The sequence below is a fragment of the Xiphophorus couchianus genome, chromosome 10 (assembly GCF_001444195.1).
Source record: "Xiphophorus couchianus chromosome 10, X_couchianus-1.0, whole genome shotgun sequence".
NCBI lineage: Eukaryota > Metazoa > Chordata > Actinopteri > Cyprinodontiformes > Poeciliidae > Xiphophorus > Xiphophorus couchianus.
In genome coordinates, this window is record NC_040237.1 from 6567918 (window position 1) to 6589919 (window position 22002).

At 36.4% G+C, this 22002-nt stretch overlaps 1 protein-coding gene across 4 annotated transcripts in view; it reads left to right on the forward strand.

Moving 5' to 3' along the window:
- Nucleotides 1-22002, forward strand: part of adam12a (ADAM metallopeptidase domain 12a) — a 103503-nt gene that overhangs the window by 46892 nt on the left and 34609 nt on the right. For 2 of the 4 annotated variants that reach the window (XM_028029508.1, XM_028029510.1), the window contains exons 4-6: nucleotides 3251-3329; nucleotides 14624-14700; nucleotides 17480-17666. In XM_028029508.1, the coding sequence (XP_027885309.1) occupies nucleotides 3251-3329; nucleotides 14624-14700; nucleotides 17480-17666 (343 nt within the window). Of the gene's footprint in view, nucleotides 1-3250; nucleotides 3330-14623; nucleotides 14701-15905; nucleotides 16238-16623; nucleotides 16660-17479; nucleotides 17667-22002 lie in introns of those variants that run through there. The other 2 variants (XM_028029512.1, XM_028029511.1) reach the window with 2 other exon arrangements.

Below are 22002 nucleotides of genomic sequence, written 5' to 3' on the forward strand. Positions count from 1 at the left end.
ACAGTTAGTTCTTAATTTGCATGTACTGTATGTTAAGCATGTAATGTATACACAGATGGGTTTTCTGCATTTTTAGTGTGCTATTATGCAGCTACAATAAAAGAGGGATTTATTTTCCTGCTTTTTACCCCCATCTGAGAAAATGACACATTCACCCCACTGGGTTGTTTTTCATGGGCAGATGCTGAGCTTGTGTGTCCAGTTGAGAACATAGACCTAATTAAGTCTGCAGAAACGCATCATTTTATTTGGCTCTCCCTTCTCTAGAGCCTTGCTTTGATCCTGTGATTATTACCAGGTCTTTGGCTCAGTTAAGCACTTTAGGGTGGGGAAGCATTGTGTCTCATGCTGACAGCTCCCAAACAAAATAACCCCCCTCCCAGCTCCCAGCTGGGATGTTAGTAAGTGCTGAGGTCAGTAAGAGAAGCCAGCTGCCTGTAGAGGTTTGTTTCTCTGCTGAGCACCAGCCAAACATCTGCTGATATCTTATAATGTTGCATTGAACATGTGCTTTCTGTATGCACAGTGGTCCACTGAACTGATTGTAGAAATAGTGGATTCCACATGTAACTGCCAAAGTGCAAGGGAGACACTTTTTTTGTGACATTATGCTGTTCTCTTTTCTTCTGTTGATTCAGTGTTGCCCCTCTATTTGAAATCTGTGTACTTATTCATCGTATTTTATTAAATACTCGATTTTAGCCAAATCCCAATTCTATTTAGGACGGACAAAATTGAAACATGTTAGAAATGTATTTCAAATATTTCGTTCTGAGTTGCCAGGCTGTGCATGAGAGAATGCAGTCACCATAAGAGAAGCTTTAAATTGGCAATTTTTTTTTGAACAAAGACAAAATGTTTTCATTTTAAACTGGCCTTAGAATCTTATATTAATTATTAGGCTATCATGTTATAATGACTCATGTTAAAGACTGCATTCTTTGCGTGTATCCTAACTACCGTAATTTGGATCCTTATTTTCTTTAAATAAGGCTCTGTGAAGCAGTGGCATCTTGGAGTTTATCCTCACATGCCTCCTTGCCTCATCCTTCTAATCTTCATCCATTTCTGACACCGTACTCAACAACTCTTCTAAAATATGTTGCATGCAAGATATTTGGATCAAGCCTTAAAGAAGGCCTGTGCATCACAAAATGACTTTCTGAGTCTCCCAACAAAAGTCCTACAAAAAGTCACCAATATGACCAAGATACAGTAAAATTTAGATCACTTAGTTCGCTGTGAAAATTACACCCAGGGTTTTGAGTGTGCAAAGTTCATCCAAATAAAAAGTTTCTCTCGACCATTTTGTTTGTCTTGTAAAGATTGAGGCAGCAACTGAAAGATTATAAAGGACTTGAGTCACAGCAGCAACTCTAAGTGGAATAATGAGCCCAGAAAACTTCCTGGGTTCAGAAAATGAATTAGAAAAGAAATGAGACTGGCTGGAATGAGAATTTCACGGCAAGTTGACCTTGATTAAAAATATAACATTTTTACAACATTATAGTGCCTACCGAGAAGAAAAATAACTAGGTGTGATCCAATTAGTTTTGTTTTCAAAAAATGTACAATTATTCAGTAATATTAGTAATATTACAAACATGTATTTCTTATAATTTTGTATTACATAGACTTAAGCAAAAAGAAACCACTGGATAATAACTGGACTGAATAGCTGAAGTTATTTTTGAACCGAAAGAGGAATGAGGTAGAGTCAGTGCACAGCTTCAGTTACTGCAGCTACAAACCAGCGACCAGGACTGAAATCTGGATGTAGCGATGGACTAAGACCTCAATCTTCAGAGTCAGATAAAAACAATTACAATGTCGGCCTTCTGTCACCCGAAGAGTGTTTCCAGGATGTGCTTCTGGCTTTCTCACTAAAACCAGGAAGACAGAGCACATTACCCTAGTTCTATTATCCTTGCACTGGCTCCTTTTAGCTCATTGAAAAGATTTCAAAAATACTGATGTTAGTTTATAGATCACTGAACGGCTTAGCACCAAAATCCATTAAAAATCTGCTGTTGTATCAACCGTACAGACTACGCAGGTCTTCCGGGTCTGGCCTGTTCTGCAAGACAGCTGAAAGACTGAGTTCCTTTAAATGAAAGCTACATTTCACCTGTTTAGAGTTACTTTTGAACCATAACAAAAGGAACATTGGCCGACATATTTGATATGCATTGGTGATCTTGATGATGGCACTTGTCAAAATTTGACCTGCCTTGTTGCTGAAATGTGCTATACAAATAAACTTAAATGACTTGATTAAGTTTAATGGTAGTTTATAGTCATACTGATTTTATTACATAACATAGATTTTTACCGTTCTGCTTTTTAGAGAGTAAGACTGTGAGTACAATACTTTTATATCTGGGGCAGAGAGACCTGCTTCATCAAAGAAGTCTGTTCACTCTGTCGCTTTATCTGTCATTTTACTAACATGACTTCAAACCAGATGAATGATATCATAGCATTTTTAAAACATCTACATATATTGTTACCAGAAATTATTTATTACAAATGATATTAAGTACAAAACGAGTTTGGTTTCAGTAATGTGAAACATACCTACTTGCCACAGTATTGCTACATAACCAGTTTTTACCTAATTATTTTTGACTTCATCGTAAAGAGCCCACGAACAGCAGCTATAACTAACTTTGAGTCGTCTTCCTGCAGTAACAAGTACTACACTGAAGAGTGTTGCTCTCAGCACAGTGTGGTTGCTCTGAGCAAAGTTAAAATTGTCAGATTCCAGGCACCAGTTAATTTTTCAGCACATCTCTTACAAGAATGAAGTCAAATTGAGAATCGCATTAAGTCTATTTAAAGTCCAACCACCAATTAGTTTAAACTTGCAAATGAAAACAATTTTTCAATTTCTTTAGTATTTTGTCAACAGTGTTTGAACTCGTTTCTGTTCTGTTGTATCATGGAATGAGTTATTGATTGATATCAAATGTTTTGTCATGGTGGGTGCACAAGTCGTGAAAGGTTTTTTAATAGAAAATAACACTTCAGGCTTTGTTTAATCTGTTTTCCTTCTCCATGCCCACAGCTGCTTAGATTCATTTATGCAATCCTAAAGCGGCTTTAAGTGTTAAATTGCATCAGATGGTTTATCTTCCATGCAGGGACCTCGGTGTTGGGACGGTTTAAGGCATGATTATTGATTCCTTTGTATTTGATGAAGCCCCTTGAGGTCAATCTAAGTGTTTGTTTTCTTATTTTTACTTTCCAGGGGGCTGTTTGCTGGTAACTATATGGAAACCCATTACCTGGAAGACGGCAGTGCAGTCACAGGCCCTCCCAACTTCACGGTACGTTTCCTTTTATTTTCAGTAACAAAATGTGTGATGTTTTCTGGATTGCTACCAAGCATCTCAAATGAGTGTTGGAGTTCTGTTAAACTCTTTCCATGTGAATGTTCTGCTTCATGGTGCTAATATTAGGGTGACTTGAGGAAGCAAAGTTACATTGATATTGCAGCCAGATTCCTTTTTTTTAGGCCACCTGGAATTGCTCCTGGAGTGTAGGTGAGTGGGCCCATTTTCAGCAGGTAGATTCATATTTGATGGAATGAAGGCAGACAGAGGTCAGAAAATAGACTTCGTTTTAGGGAACTGCTCAAGTCGTTTATAATGGATAAGCTTAAAACCTTTCCTAAAAATGGTTTGTTATGCAGGTCCGCACGAATATCTTGAATTAGTGAACATTTAAGTGCACTTCAGAAGTCACGCTGACTGAAATATTAATTTCATTTATGAGCTTTGTACTGGGCAAATTGAGAAAGCATATTTATATAAAATATGCTTTTATATTTGTCTGTAAAGTCTGTCAAATGGATTACAATGTTTCATAATCTCTGACTCTTATTACATTTTTGCACATACCTATAGTTGTCGTTCTTGGTCTGCTGCTGCACAAATTACTTTTTTTACATACTCTGCCATTTTGCTTCAATCCTATGATAAATATTACCCTTATCTATCAAGCTCAATTAAGCACCCCAAGCAAAATATGTTCAGCATTTAAATACTCTGGGTCTTTGGAAGCATATTCCATGGATGCATAAATATCACACCAATAAATGCTCTTCAGTTTGAGGTTTGGTACAGATAAAACGGTAATTATAGTAGCATGGAGCCGTTTCTATGCTTTGTAGCTCCACCAGCTGGCTTTATTTGAGAGGATTTGTTCTTCTGCAGTTTGGAAAGCAATTAAATGTTACAAGAAATCGTCAGAACCACTGTGTGCATTTGAGCTCAATGGCTATTTGGTGTATAGCAGAAATGGATTAATTGAATTACACAATGTGCAATCCATATGGTACAACAGACAATATATTCTACTTAAAATTGCTGTGAGACCGGATCTGCTGTTTCACCAGTGGGGCTCGCCCAGCTCATTAAAATAGCTCTCATTCCAGGGCATGAAGACAATGAAGGAGTTGTATCAGCCCAGCCTGGTAGATTCTGAGAGACCCAAACTTAGCTGTCCAGCCATTGATATTAATATGTCAAATGTGATGTTAACGTTGAGATGATAAACAGACGTAGAAATATCAGGCTTTTTTCTGGCCGGTCTACTTTGAGATGTGAGCTTCTGATAACAATTTCGATTGATATTCTGCACTTTCTTTGATACATGTACCATTTTTATTTTCATTTGAAAATAACAAGATTATCCCAATTTGTGCGTGAAAGTATTTTGCCTTGCATAAATCAGATTTTTGTCAAACTCAGAAAGTACATTAAAGTACATTGTGTATGATACAGCTATAACCAGAAATGGAGTTTTTAGATTTGATGCATTAAAAAAAAGGTTTTTTCAGTATTTGGCTCAGTGATTGCTTACGAGAGCTAATCAGGAGAAAATTTTTTCTGCTGTCTGGCTGAGTTGAGTAATTTCAGATCAGGCATTTGCAGATACAATGTCCCTCTCCATATACATTAAAGTTAATAAAATAAATGCGACTTTTATTCTTAGAAATTCAGTAACTGCAGAAAAAATGCACAAATTTCTTTAGTATGGCTTTGTCTTCAGTGTTGCAGTGGTCCAGTGGTCCAGTCAAAGGCAATACCCACAGAATAACATTTTTCTGTGGGGATTTCAATATTGACCTTCTTAATCCAAATAAACATAGAATGACTGAAGAATTTATTAGCACCATGTTCAGTCTAAGCCTGTATCCTAAAATCACCAGGCCCAGTCGCATTACATCGCACTGCGCTACCTTAATTGATAATATTTTTACAAATGTGCTGGAAAATAATTTAACTAGTGGAATATTAATGAATGACATAACTGATCACTTACCAGTGTTCATAGTCTACGACTGTAAGTGCAAAACAGACGATCAAAAAATAGAGACGCATTACAGACGGGTTACGTCTGAAGAGACATTAAAAGCTCTAGAAGCTGAGTTGTTGGCCTACGATTGGAGATTAATATATAAAATGAATGATGTGAATTCAGCATATGAAGAATTTTTAAAAACATTTAAAATATTATATAACAAGCACTGCCCAATCAAACAATATAACAGGAAAAGCAATCAAAAAAATGAACAGTGGATCACAAAAGGAATACAAAAGGCATGTAAAAAGAAAAACAAACTTTATAGAGAATTTCTAAAACATAGAACGTCTGAATCAGAAAATAAATATAAGAAATATAAAAATAAGTTAACTAATATTATAAAAACATGTAAAAAGGACTATTATCATAAATTACTGGATAGGAATAAAAACAACATTAAGGAAACATGGAATATTTTAAATAGAGTTATTAGAAAATCTAACAATAACAACTATCCAGACTATTTCATAGATAATGAACAGAATATTACTGATTTGAAAAGTGTCGTCAATAAATTCAATAGTTATTTTGTTAATATAGGACCTCAATTAGCAGAAAAAATACCGATTACAAAAACTGCAACTCAGCAATATCAAATTGAGAATAATTCCAGCTCCTTATATCTCAACCCTGTACTAGAAGAAGAAATCATAAACATTGTGAATAAATGTAAAAATAAGACATCCACTGACTGTGATGATCTGGACATGAAAACTATTAAAATAGTAATTAAAGGAATCTCTAAACCACTAACTTATATTTGCAATTTATCATTTCAAACGGGATCATTTCCCAACAAAATGAAAATAGCTAAGGTTAAACCAATGTATAAAACTGGCAACAAACACCTCTTCACTAACTACAGGCCTGTCTCTCTTCTCCCACAATTTTCTAAAATCCTGGAAAAACTCTTTAAGAAAAGAGTGGAACAATTCATAGAAAAACATTCGCTACTTATCAGCAGTCAATATGGATTCAGAGCAAACCGGTCAACATCGCTGGCCGTAACTGACTTAATAGAAGAAATAACCAACGCAACAGATAGTAAGAAACTGGCAGTAGGGATATTTATAGATCTAAAGAAAGCTTTTGATACAATAAATCATGAAATCCTACTTAAAAAATTAGAACGCTATGGAATTAGGGGAGTAGTTTCTGACTGGATGAGGAGTTATTTAAAGAGCCGAAAACAATTTGTGATATTGGGAGATGTGGAATCTGACTGGCAGGAGACTGTCTGTGGAGTACCACAAGGATCAGTATTGGGACCAGTTTTATTTAATCTTTATATAAATGATATCAGTAAAGTGTCCAATGTATTAAAATTTATCTTATTTGCTGATGACACAAATATTCTAGTCTCTGGCGACAATTTAGAGCGTCTTCTCTCAACAGTCACCTCAGAGATTAGTAAGTTAAAGATATGGTTTGACCATAATAAATTATCCCTAAATTTGGACAAGACGAAAATCATGGTCTTTGGGAACTGTTATAAAAATACTGAAATCCAAGTTCAAATAGAGGACGTAACTCTAGAAAGGGTTTTTACTAATAAGTTCCTCGGTTTAATAATAGATGACAAAATCAGTTGGAAACCTCATATTAAATATTTACAGAGTAAACTCAGTAGAAGTATATCCATATTGGCTAGAGCTAGACATGTATTGAATGCTGAATCACTTCATATTCTATATAACTCTCTGGTTTTACCATATCTATCATATTGTTGTGAAGTGTGGGGAGTTAATTACAAGAGCTCTTTACATCCGGTAACCGTCCTACAGAAACGAGCCATTAGAATCATCCATAATGTCGGTTATTATGAGCATACAAACCCGCTCTTCATAATATCTAGAATTCTCAAATTTGAGGAGCTTGTAGAATTTAAAATGGCTCAATTTATGTTCAAAGTATCTAAAAAGTTGTTACCTGAGTACATACAGAGCACGTTTTCTGAAAGAGAAGGGGGGTATAACTTAAGGGGTCACTCAAACTTCAAGATCCGCAATTTTAGAACAACAAGAAAGAGCTTCTGTATTTCAATTAAAGGTGTAAAGTTATGGAACAAGTTACATGAAGATTTAAAACAAAGCAATAGCTTAATACAATTCAAAAGAAAGTACAAGGAGGTAATTTTCAATAGATACACATATGGGTGACAGAAAGCAATAAGGTGTGTATTGCAGATAACAACTTGGTGTAAGGGTTTAGAAAGACAAACCAGCAAAAAATAGGAAAATGTATGGGTAAATATTAGTAACTGTTACTTCTGACTGCCATTTTGATTTTGATTTTGATTTTTTTAATGACAGTAGGACTCTAAAGTTTCAAGTGTTTAGGGGGTAGGAGTTTATAAGTTCTCACTTCTTCCTACCCCATTTTGAGCATGATATGTTAACTGAAACAAAAAATCTGTATTTCCTCTTCTTTTTTATGCACTTCTTGTTACTGTGCACTATTTTATTTTTATATTTGTAAATGTTCGAATAAATTTCATTTCATTTCATTTCATTTCATACACTTGCAACATGTAGCAAGAGCTGAATTCAGTTAGGGGCCCTGACCCAAATTAGTTAAAAATATGTTTATCGCAATTTGAAATTTAGGATCGGGCAGCATATACCAAAACAAGTGAATGCTTACATTAAACTAAGTCATTTAAAGTTGGACACCTTTAAACTGTCCGACTAACAGGAACACATGAACATCTTCTGACCTCCACCCCTCTCCTCATTCCTTTCTCATGAGCTGGCTATTAAAGGGAGGATCTTTTTCCTGAAAACAGCCAGACCTTTTGAGACTGAGGTGTAGGTAATTTATTTGTCCGGCTGGCGGGGAGGAGGCTGATATAGTGATCTGGGAAAGGGATCTTGCGGATTCAGTTTACTGTCAACAAATGGGGTACTGCTGGGAGCGGCTCTGGCATGAGTCAGCTCTTTCTCCAATCCTGTTTAATACCCACTCCCCTTCTCACTAAATCTATGTCCATGTGGAGACTAATAAACAAGTGTGTTGCAACAAAAGCCATCCACTAGGATTATCAATCACATCAGGGGACATTAAATAGTCAGCTTGGAATAATTAATGTGTAAAAAAAACATTTGGATTCACACAAAGGGCTCTCTCCCACTATAATTTTGGGTTTTAGTTATGAATCTTAGCTAATCGTGATTAATATGATATCAGACATGATATATTTACATTTAAGCACTTTCCGCTCTGTTTTATGCAGGAACCACGGAAACAAAAAGTCTATTCATATCCCGTATTGTAATGCATCAAAGTCATGATCTCATCAAAGAAACATGAGGCGATAGCATTAGCTCTGTGCACTAAATTCAGCCTTTTTCCTTCCCACTAAAATATATATATAGATATTTTAATATAATACCCTGTCTATGTATCTTTTACCTCATTACAGTTTTGGAGGCATGAAGCTTTGGGACCTCTTCCTAAGAATAGGAAAAAATTATCAGCAATTTGTAAACAGAACCATCTCATTACTTTTATTTTTTTTCCAGTGAGACATATTAATGAGCAGAAAGAAGTCTTCATGATGAGGTTCTATATTTTGCCACCAATTCAAAGAGATCATTTATCTAAATCTGTTATCTATTGGATTTTTGTTTAATGAAAAGTTTGCAAATGAACAAAAAATTGTCAATGAGCTTTACAGATTGTCCTGTTCATGAAAAATTTCAGTGTATTTGTCCTTTTTTTTTTCTTTACAACCAAATCCCATACAGCCCCTTCAAAAACGTTGTCATAACTCTTAGACTTCTTACATTTTGTGATAATAAGTTCACAAAGGTAAGGGATTTTATTGACACTGTTGCAGATGAACACAAAGCAGCACAAAATATTTTGGGTTGCATGTAGTCAGTTTCATTTATTCTAATATAAATTCCAGTACAACCAGGTGCCTTCAGAGGTAACATGCCTAGTTATGTGAGAAAATGTGCAAAAGTTCAAGTGCAGTGCCTTGAAAATGCACTGTAACAAGGGTCTCAAACTCGTGGCCCGCGGGCCAACTGCGGCCCTCAGGACGATAGTTTGTGGCCCCCGCCTTAATATTAAAGTTTAATGTTAGTGCGGCCCGCGAGTTAGATATAATTGGCACTTTTCAGTATTGTGTGCGGAGCTGAACGAACTTACCAATCACGGTGGAGTATATTGCTCTCGGGGGCAGGACATCGGCCGGGCCTATTTGCATTTTCTATTTGTCATTATTTGCATGCGGTACATGAGCAATTCATTATTTGCATGCGGTACATGAGCTGATGCATGTGAAGCAGGAGCTTCACGTGCTTCAGCAACCAGTCTAGACCCGGAAGTTGCTGATCAGTGTAACGTAATTAAGGTTAGGCGCTGTAACGCTTGGGTTGTGTTTAAGGGAGGAGAGGAGGCGGCAGATTCGTCAGGACGGTCAAAAACTCACAACCACACTGGTACTGGGAATTCCACAGTGTTGTCCTTTAATAAATACGCTCTTCACCAACCTTACAAAGCCTGGTTGAACGGCTGCTATATTATCAGACATGAAAATTGAGCAGCGTCCAAACAACCCGTAACATTACTAAAAAGTTAGGGAGCTAACATGTCCGTCTAGCACGTTTCTCCCACGCTCTCTACAGAGAAGCCGTGGCGCATACTTCTGACATCATTAGCAATACTAGAGTATCTTAAAGAGACACTACACAATTACGGCTGTTACAGCGCCTGACTACGGCCAAATATGGTAATAGGTAATCAGAAAGGTTCGGCTGAGGAGACCGTGTGTGTGAATGCAGCCCAGCCTCACCCAGACTCTACCTCCAGCAGCACCCGGGTAAATTGAGTTTGAGACCCCTGCACTGTAATATAAAACAAGATAGTTTTTTAAAGTTTACAATAACTCAAAGGAATGACTGAGATACTGAAATTGAAGACACGTGTTTGACTGTGTTCAGTTAATATACGCCTACTAAACTCCATTGTGTTTCACCTCCAGGGAGCCACACCAACATGAAGACATCATTTCTTATCATTGGCTGCATAAATTCATGGAAATGTCAGTTAATGTGAGGGCGGCCTTAACTTAGATTATTTGCAAAACAACAGAATTGACTAGTTTTCCATCCCAGTTTTAAAGCAAATTTGAAAGATATTCATATGCACATTCTGTTTAGCTAGAACTTGCACAATTTTAACTTCACTAAGGTCTATTTTCATTTCAGAAAACAAAAATCTGGACATAAAACATTGTACAGCAATTATATATAAATGCATCTTTAAAAATTTTAGTTTTAAGTATCACTTAATGAACAGATTTTTTTATTTAGAAAAATAATAGCTGATACACCAGGGATGTCTTTCTGTGAGCATTAATCCTTTGCTTTGTAGAACTGCATCAGAAAATGTTCAATTGGGTATTTAAGGTATTTTTGAAAAATAATCCAGATTTTAAAAAATGCTGAAATTTGACTTTTTAAAAGTTTTGTTTAAATTTTTCCTGAAGATTTTATACTAAAGTAATTTTTTTGGTTCTATTTGGTCAATCAACTTGTAAGGCAAATATAAAGATCACTGATGAAACAAAAGTAACTATGAAAGACTTCCCACTGGTAGATTCCATTACAAATAGCTAATCATGTTTCCATACTGTAGACTTTGATTACATTTTTGTTGATGTTATAGCCAGTCAAACTTGTACAAAGAGACCTGAATATATGTAGGAAAAGATGCAAGAAAGTACAGATGGCTGACGGACTAGTTTTTGTCCACATAAAAGTGTTGGGCAAAGGAACCAAAATTGCAAATGTATGGATTTGCAAAAGAGCACGGTAAACGGTACCCATCCGAATTCACAGTATGTGTTGTTTTGTCATCTGCTTTTCTAGCTTTCGAGGGTGGTTGAAAAACCCTTGAATGGTACATTACTCCCACCTAATAGACCTATTAGATTATTTGAGTGTGAATGAAATTCATGTTAATGATTATAAACACTTCGATACAGCTCATCACAGTGAAGTCTGTCTCACTATGCTGATGCTGTCACCATCTGGCTTAATCCGGTGAAATGAGATCAAGTATAATGATCCCCACATATGAAGCTAAACACAATAAGTTTAAAACTCCTTTGTATCCATGTTTGTGGTTTTTAATTTAGAATTAAGAGAGGAAGCAGTTCTTGGGTTTTGTTGTTCGACAGAGTTGGCGAATAAAGAGATGGCTGGTCCAGCTGACCAATGGCACCCTCCAAAAAAAGTATTGAAGATGGCTCCATTACTTTTATAATATTTGTGGGTCAACAAGTTGGGTACCTGGTTAAGATAAGAAAAAACAAAACAAAAAAAAAAACACTGACAATTTTACAGAAAGAATAAAGGTTGACTTTAAGCACTGAGAGAATAGCATGACTGGGTACCTGTTAGCTGCTAGTAATAAAGCTGACATCTGCCTCTGAATTTCCTATTACCCTAAACTTGAAGGGCTGCGTGGCTGTTTTGGATGAGTCTCCTCTAGTTCGACGCCAAATATTTACACAGATGTGGGTAATGCCACACTGAACAAAGATTGTCCATAACACAATTTGAAACATTTGCAATGTTTTGCTCTGTTAAGAGGATTTATTCCATTAAACATGCTGTGGGATTTGTAAAACTTTTACCACAACTGAGGAAAAGATAAAAATGGGGATTTTTATTTTTCCCCAAAACATTGACAAAAATCTGACGTAATGTTATCTTCTAGACTTTTAAACTAGGTCGATCATTATACCCCTATTATCTAGTTGTGACATCATATTGTTGATCTCACTTTATAAAACGTAATTTTCACATAAAAATGTATACCCTACCAGTACTTTATTGGATGGAATGATATCCAAGACATGTGTACCTCATAGGCTTGGCAAACACCCTTGTACCATGAGCAACGATGACTGCCTTTTAGGGACACATAACAGAAACAGTGCCTTTAACTACCACGCTGTTCCAAGTGCTATATAATATTCTGGCATTGTATTCAAACTCAAAAGAAGCACATAGAGAGAGAAATATCCAGAGAGTAATTAAAAACATCCCAGAAAATCTTTGGAGTCAAACCAAACTGAAATGGAAAACCTCTCAGACACTGCCTCCCAAGAGCAAACAACAATCTCAAGGATGAAGCACACCTCTTTCATCAGTGCTATTGCTATTCCTGTTTGGAGAACACTGCAGAGGCCTTATAGCTCTAGGCTGCAGAACTACTTCATGCCAAGAAGTCATCACTGAGCTAAACTCCCTCAAACACCTTCCAGATATTTCCTCCTTTTCCTCTGCTACACCACAATCTCTCAAAACTGGACCACTGTTTTTATGGGGAGTAACTGTTGTTGACTTCATACTTGAAGGTGTAGCCGGTGTGAGATGTTTCATAACATATACATCTGTTTTTTGTTTTTCTCAACACGCAGCAATAGACTCAAAAGCAAAACGCTGCATTTTCCAGCATTGTATGTTATGTTGCAGATTTTATATTTTTAAGAGGGTGTGGCTCAGAGATGAAGTCTGGAGAAAGAAAGAGGTAGAATCTCCTGGGGCCTCACATTGCCAACAAAGGATCACTTTCTTTTGTTTGTTTTCTCTGAATTTAGCACATGGTAACAGTTCAGATGCTATCTATCTGTTTGGAGACAGATATGTGGGTGTATTAGAATCACCAAAATGCCATGTCGAACTGTTCCTTTGGTTTAAAATCCATTTGAAGAGATGCTGGAGAAAGCGTTTGAGGTGGGCATTTACTCAGGCTATATAGACCACAGAGTAAAGCGGAACTCTTGCTTGACAACTTGCTGCTGTACACTGCTGGTCAGCAGGCTGAAAGATGGATTACATACTTTCCTTATTTTCTAAGAAAGATCTACTAAGCTGATTGTGTTTTATGTGGCTGGAAATATTTCCAGACACCTTTAGCACAGCGCCACCAGTCCTAACATTGATGTCCAGCTAATATTGGCTTCTCTCACTAAGCAATAGACCTCATTTCAATTTGCAGAAGCAAATCTGTTTGGACTAAAATAAATAAATAAAGTTTGCATTTAGTCTTCTAGAAAGTATTTTAATGTTCAAAGATCTTTATTTTCAAAAGACATGTATGATCATTTTTTACAGAAGACATTAAATGGTTTCTGAAGAACAGAAAGAAAAGGCGATATTAGCGTGCAATAACCACTTTAAAATGGTAACAAGTTCACATCAGAATCAAAATAATGTGTTTATTTAAATAAGACGATGCAAAAAAAACCCTTTTATTTGAAATTTCCCTTTATGGATAGTAATGTTGTAGAACTGTCATAATATTACTAACTTTCATTAAGCTGTAAGGAATCTCAGACTGGCCTATGCCCTGATAAACCTTTCATGTTTGTGCATGTGTTTCCCTGGATTTTTGTTACTTCGTCTTATTCCATGCGATTTGCATAACAAGATATTCCTGAATGTAGCTTGAATATAGTAATCAGGGGTTTTCACCAATAAAAGACAAATTAAGACATTTTATGCGTTTTCAAAGACATCTGTGATGAGACTAAAAACACCATTTAGTAAGGTGGTTTTAATTAACTCGTGTGAGAAAACACTCATTGCAAAATTACTATGAAGTCTCATAATGATGCAAAAATCAGGATGAGCTTGCTTTCAATACTAGAAACCTCTTGACAATGAGCATGTTAAACCAGCTGCCTCTGGAGATGAAGCCCCCTAAAAGGAGGGCAGACTTTAAAATTTACTGCCTCCCCTCTATATTTAGAGGGACTCTAAGTGGGCTGGAAAACGCACATTTCCGTTTTTAGCCAAACAGAGGTGTGGAGGTGCTGTCGGTCAGACCTCACCTGAGTAAGGGCTGCCTAAGTGATGGAGAAAGCCAGGGGCTTGTTTTTACTCTAAACCAGACACTTCTGTCCCACCCATTTTCTGCCAGGCCTTCGTCAATAAACATGGACTTAATTCAGTTTCTTTACGTTCTTTCTTTCCACTTGACAGGTGGTCTGTGAAAGTGGGTACTTGGGAATGCAGCAGACGGCAAAATTTATGAAAGGAAATGTGAAACTCAGACTTGCATAAGAGCCGAGTATTATTGCCATCTGTTTAATAGAAAAATACTTCAAAAATGCTTAGCTATGGCTGGAGCTTTGTAGAAACCTGACCTCATGTTTTGGTTCATTCCTGCTATTCTGGTGTAAAGAAACAATTTTAACATTTAATTTTTTCTTTTATTTATGTTTCCATAGGCAAACTGCTACTACCATGGAAAGGTGGAGGGCCACATGGAGTCAGATGTCAGTCTCAGTACTTGTGCTGGGATTAGGTAAATTTGTCTTTTAATATTATTGTAGTCAGTGTTGCTTCAGCCACACAATACCCCACATTTAGTTACATGCAGTTGTGTAATTAAAGTTTACAACTTCAAACTTTAATGTAGTTTATTGGTACTTTATGTGAAAGACCGACACACGGTGGCTAACTGTCGAGCTGATGAAAAACACTGTGTGGTGTTCAATATTTGAAAAGTCTGCTGCATTGTATTCATTGTGTATGTTTTTATCCCCATATATTCTGATACACTTCAATGAAACACTAATATCTATGACTCCCATTGAAATTCAAAAATGTTGGTGAAGGTTACTAGAGGTTATTGCATTGCATGCCTATCAACGTCTTCAGATTAACCTTCAACATATCATAAGCCCTCAGACATTTTTCTGCCTTTGTATTTCAAACATTCTTAAAAACACTTCTGAAAGAAACTTGTATTTGCTGTATTTATTTTAGCAAAAATGTGTTTAGCTGGCACATTTTACGTTTTTACTTGAAAGTGTTTCGGTATTTGACCCCATCTTGATGAAGGCTGCCTGGATCAAGAAATGTTGTATCTCGATAGGACCTTTCTGGCTAAATAAAGCCTTCTTGTTATTTTATAGATCCTTGTTCTTTCAGTAGCTCACACTATTTACATGCATAGTTTTGCAATATTTCAATATTTCATATGCTCTGCTTAGACCTTTAGTGACATTTTAACCACAAAAATAATGTGTCTTGCATCCAAATTGCCACAGATAATCTTTCAGGAATAAGAGTATTTTTTCTCAATAAACTCAGTGGAGATGAGAGTGTTTATGTAGTTACAAAAATGATTGCGAGGTTTTAAACATGTGAAACATTTCAGGTTTGGAAACTCTTTGTTTGCAGATGTCAAACTGCTGAAATGATTGCTGCGATATTGTTGGAACGCATCCGGAAGGTTTTCATAAATCAGCCCAAAAGTTCAAACCCTCTGCAGAGTGATTTAGCAGAGTTCAGATGAATTGCTCTTGATCTAATATTTATTTATTTTAGTTTATATGAAACCCGCTCAGTGACGGACCAACAAAACGGTTTTCAAAACAAAACTACACATAACTTGTCCTGCTCACAGACACAAATGGGTTCCTAGTATAGCGTTGGCAGCTGTTAGACTTCTGGGAGGGTATAAGTTCATTTGGTTCTTATACATTGTGCAAGGTTCAAATTACTTTAATTTGCAAAAACTCTGTGATGAGAAATACTTAAAAGAAAAAAAAACTAGCTCTATCATTTAAAACACATAATGCCACTATATATGCTACACATCAAAGGCAGTATAATTAAGTTCCAGACTAATTATTGTTTTTCCACCACATAGTAATGATTTCTTTCACATCCATTTCTCAGTAATCATGACCACAACCACATCAAGTTTAATTTGCCATTGTTCTTGTTTTATATGCTTGTTGCACTCAAAGAAAGAAAGACAAAGAAGATGATTGTGAACTGTTAAAAGAGAGATGATAAACAAAACCTCCTGAAAGAAGGCCTGAGAAACAAAGGTTTGTAACCTTAATTGGCTTTGACCAGGTATTGCCTGATTTGAAATTCAAATGTCTGATTTTTGTTCTGATCAGTGAAGGCACTATAAACCTAAATAGGTCACAGTGACAAGTCTGTTTACGGTGACAGGAGTTCAATTTCCTTTCAGTGTCTTTATGTTTAAAAAGAAGTTAGAGAATGCATAGATGCAAGAAGTTATTTTGGAAAAAGAAATTGTATTTTATACAACAAATGGAGATATGTCTGTGGTTCATTCAGACTGCAGAGGAGCATGGAAAAAAAAACAGACTTCACCTGATAACAGGAAGGCTCAATAGTCTAGAGCATAGTTGTGTTCTTTTTATCTTTCAAACTTTCATTCTCTGTCTGTCTTGGAACATATTAGATTTGGAAATGCTCGCACGGACATCTCACTGTAAAGGTAATCATGTATGTTCTATAGCCTACATTACTGGTTCTTTCTGTACTCCCTGTAACACGTATCACTGCAGTAGACACATATAGACACAAATATGTCATTTCCAGACCTATGTTCTGACTTTTGTGGAAAAAAGCATATAACCCACATCAATAGCAACCAGTAGTTGTGTTCTAGTCCACTGCCTATATGACAAATTTCCAGATTTTGAGATCAAAGCCTTCAAGAAGTACTAGAGACTTATATTTTATCAGTGCTTTCTTGCAAAATATGCTAAGCTCTAATATAAGATATCAATAAATGTTTTCTGGCAAATAAATGACTTATGACACCAAAGAGGCTTGAAATATTTATTTTGAATATTTTTCTTGAGTATTCTTAATATTGTTCTTGAAAGTAATCTGTAACTGGCTAACGTCAGTACTGGTCAAACCTTTCTAAAAATGAAATCTCCTTCCATCTTATTGATATTGCCACTTTATTGCCTACTGAAAGATATTTCGAAGGTTAAGAGGATTTTCTTTATATTGTTTCTAAAGTTTCTATCTTTATGTTAGTCCCAGAGCATGAGATTAAAGAACTCATAAAAAATGACAAAAAGTGCCGCCTTGGGTCTTTTCACTGATCTAGTAGAGCTGATAAAAAAATATATATTCGCAAAAAATGGATTGTAGTAAGGAGTTGAACACGAAGTCGTTCTAATGAGTAATTATTGTCTTTTACCAGGATTTTAACTTTGAACCATGAAGCTACTTCATCTTCAGTTTAAATGCTTTCTGTGAAATATTACTATCCCAACTATTTTTATCTTCGTTTTTTGCAGAGGCTTCATATATCTTGGAGGCAGGTCCTACATGCTGGAACCGTGTGCTAACTGCTCTGACGGGATTCACTGGATCTACTCAGCAGAACACCTAAACTTTGTTCCTGGCACCTGTGGTCATGGTTTTAACGTTTCCCACCCGGTTCTGCATACAGACAGCAGTCCATTCAAGACATTCAGCACAAGAGTAAGGACATTTTTTTCCTTTCCTTATAAACTACAATACAGAGTAGAATGATGTCAGTGTGTGGGACAGATGTGGTTCTGAGTAAAGCTTTCTAATTTCTGGTTGGCACCAGAAACATGTACCCATTAAAATGATATTTTGCTTTTTAGTTGTGGAGCTGTCGTCAGCAATCAGAATCTCACCTGTAACAGAGAGAAGTCAGTCATCTCAGATTAAGGTAGCATAAAGTAGAACATTTAGTTAGTAGTGAATCCAGTTACAAATCCAATATCTGTCAAACTAAAACAACTAGAACTTCAAAAATCATTTTTCAGAAATTTATTTTATCACTCGCTTACATTCGTAAGTTCTTCTTAGGAGTCCTTTGGAACCCAATGCAATTTGCTGGCTGTCATTTGTATAAGTAAACGTAACTGTGTGCAGATGTTCTGCTAAATGCATTATATCTCTATTCAAATGATGAAGTTTTAGAAGCAGATTTTAAAATGGACTGAGAGTTTTCAGTTTAAAAGACTATGTTTTAAAAACCTTGGTTCTGTTCTCTGATAGCAGGTCAACACAACAAACACATTCAACCTATCCCCTTCCCCCTTAATTCAGTTAAAAAACACAAACATCCACAATGATCATGTTTATAACTGAAAAATTGTCCTTTAAACGTTAAACGAAGGAAACTGTTATAAAATATTTCTCTTAGCCATATGAAATCTTCTAATTCGGCAACTGTGTGTTTTTAATTTTCTTTCTTTTGTCACTGAAACTGGCAGGATACTGTTTAGAGTAAATCTCTTAAATATTTTTAAGGTGGAATAATGCGAGTGGGTTTTCAACCAGACTTTGATGCAATTGTTGCCATGTTTACTGTACATTTCTAAAACCATCAGTTTTAAGTAGGTTTCCCTCCTATGAATTGTAGGTGAAGCCTTACAACAGTCTGATATTTGGTTTTAATATTATTTGTATTTTAATGCTGTTCATTGATGAACAGGGTTTTCATTTTGTTTCCAAAGTAAATTAGCCTGAACCCCTTAAAGCACAGGTGTCAAACTCCAGTCCTCAAGGGCCGGCGTCCTGCGGTTTTTAAATGTGCCACAAGTACAAACACTGGAATGAAATGGCTTAATTACCTCCTCCTTGTGTAGATAAGTTCTCTAGAGCCTTGCTAATGACCTAATTATTCTATTCAGGGGTGGTGCAGCAGAGGCACATCGAAAAGTTGCAGGACACCAGTCCTTGAGGACTTTAGCTTGACACCCCTGCCTTAAAGTTTATGTTTAAAAAAAAACCTTATTCCTCCCAGTGCTTGTAGTCATGCTTTTAACAGGATCCAATCAAGTTGCCACGGTGGAAATTGTCCTCTGAAGTGCTAGGTCCTCTTTATTGCTTGCAGTCATATTGACACTATCTACCATTTTTTACAAATTATTGTACTGCACTGCATTGCTCAGTAAGAGCTTTAACACTATGAAAACAAGGATTTTATATTCCATTTTATTTGCTTAGCCAATGTGTGCTAAGCACAGTTTCTTAGTTTTTCCTACACAGGATCACATTAGGCTTTTCAGACTTTACCATATTTGAATTTCATCACCTTCTAATCCCGTCGAAAAATTATTATTTGTAATGTACATATAGGTAAGTGGGCTGCTATATGTTTTAAAGGCTACTAGCTGAATTATTAATAGTTACTCTTTCTATCTAATGCATCCATTGGTATTGTAGAATGCATGGAGTAATGCTGTAAACGGCACAATTTGTTCTTAAAATGAGACTAGACCAAAGGCTCCAACAGGACTGGTCACTTAAAATATGTATATATATTTATATACATATCTCACCTAATTTGCACTCCCTACACTCAACCATACACGACCCCTGTAAACATGGTTATAAATCATAGTGGCGATGGCCCTATGAAATCTCTGATCTCAGAGGGAATGTGTCTTTGGGAATGATGAATCCCGATAAGTGGAAAATGCAGAGTCCACTGATTCCTTATCTTAGTTTTAAAGAAAAGTGAATGTGGTGAAACATCCCAGGTTTATTAGATCATTACAAACAGCGACAAGAGATGTTAGAGATTAAACAAATGCTCAAGGACTTCTGGGGAGGTCAAGCAGGCATACAATTCTTTGGCAGTGTGATACGACTCATTTAACCATTGCACATTTTGTCACATTGCATCAGCAAATTTCTGTGCATTTCTTTGGATTGTCTTTGTGGTTCACCAACACAAAGTTGCACATAATTGTAAAAGATACTTTTTTGTCTATTTTTTTGCTAATAAAATCTGAAAAGTGCAGCATATGTTTGTCAATGCTTTGTATAATTGCCCTTTGCTGCAATTACATCTGGACATGTACAAGTACAATTTTATTCTTCTATGGGAATGCAAACCATTAGATATGATCCCTAAAAATATGTTTAGTACTGTTGGCCTGATGAAAAGGGAACCTAATATTCACTACTCTCAAGTCTTTTCAGCTTCTAAATTATTATTATTATTATTTTTTAGGATTGCCCTGTATTTAGCTCCATCCATCAACACCTGGTTAGATGATACCACCGTTTGCTGTCTCTCACACATGACTTGTGGCAAACTTTATAAGAAATAGAAATGAAAGTAACTTTTTGTCATATGCAAAGAAGAAACTGGGCAATAAAATTTATACGAGCTCCATTCAACCGTTTAAAATGTCACATAAATAAAAAATAAAAGCATTAAAAACTACAAAAAGCTTAAATCACATTAAGTTTAAAAGCTTGATAGCCTGGGGTTAAAAACTGGGTTTTTTTTCAGTCTTAGTTCTTCCTTTCACACTTCTGTAACGTCTACCAGAAGGCAGGATTGAGAACAAGGAGTGCTGTGGGTGGGTTTGGTCTCTGATGATGTTTTTAGTTAGCTCTCTTTATGACCCTGGTGATGTAGATGTCCTGCAGTGAGGGGAGAGAAGTTCCACAGATGGATTGTACATGTTTAATGACACGCTGGAGACCTTTCCTGTCCTGAATAGAGCTGTTCCCAAGCCACACTATGATAGAATTTGCCAGGATGCTCTCCACTGTAGACCTGTAAAATATTTTGTGAGGAGTTTGGACGACAGTCCAAATTTCCTCAGTTTCCTCAAGAAGAGAAGTCTTTGTTGAGCCTTCCCAGTGATATGCTGTGTGTTGTGGGACCAGGTGAGATCGTCACTGATGTAAGTGCAGCAGGATTTGAAGGTTTTCCCCTACTCCAACTAGCTCCCCAAAATGCTTAGAGGAATGTACCGGGTCCTGCTTTTTCTTGAATCGATTATCATCTTTTTCATTTTTTCTGCATTTAGAGAGAGAACATTTTCAAATTAACCGGGAAGAGAATCGAGCCACCACATTCTTGTTCGCTGCCTACTGTCCATCAGTAATTACCCTGATGATGGCTGTGACATCTGCATGACATTGATGTTGACCTGGGCGGGGATGACTCATAGGTGAAGAGTAGGAAAAGAAGAGGACTCAGTACACAGCTTTGGGGGATCCCAGACTGTTTTTGTGTCTGATGATCTGGTACCTATTATCACAGTCTGGTATCTGCCTGATAGGAAATCCACAATCCAGTGGCAGAGGGAGGTTGTGGAGCTTACAAACCAGTCTGTTGGGGATGACTAAATATGGAATATGTTAAATATGGAACTAATGCAATGGAGCAGAGTTGTTCTTGTTCTTGAGGTGCCCCCAGCTGGGATGTGGATCTCTGCAGCTCCTTCAGAGTTATCTTGGACCCCAAAGTTGCTTCTCTCATTAATGCTGTCCTTGCATGGGCTGGTAGTTTCCGTGTTTAGTCAAGTCTTTCTAGGTTTCAACTAGTTTTAAACGAATCACTAAGCAGTGTGCTCTGTGAAACGTTTGAAACTTGGCATATTGCTTCACACCTTCATCCCTGACCTGTCTGTTGTGTTCTTTGGTGTCCATGATGCTATTTGTTCACCAACAAGCCTCTGAGGTCTTCATAGAACTGCTACACAGACACAGAGGGACTCCATGGGATTTTTAAAGGTGGTTCGGTTTACTAGAGCTTGGTTAGGGGTTTCAGAGTAAAGAGGGCTGAATACTGTATAATAATATGCACTCCTTTTTAATGCAAAATATGTTTAGTTTCTGGTTTTAACACGACAAAATGTGACAAAAATGTAAGGGTAAGGCATTATATTTCTGATACAGATAAAAAAAAAAACATAATTTAAAGGGGAGATTTACTTTAGCTGTTGTTTTATTAAGCATACATTGATGTCAGTGTGAGATATGGTCTAATTTTCTAAGTAAGAGTTAATAGATCATCTTCTTTCCCAATATTATA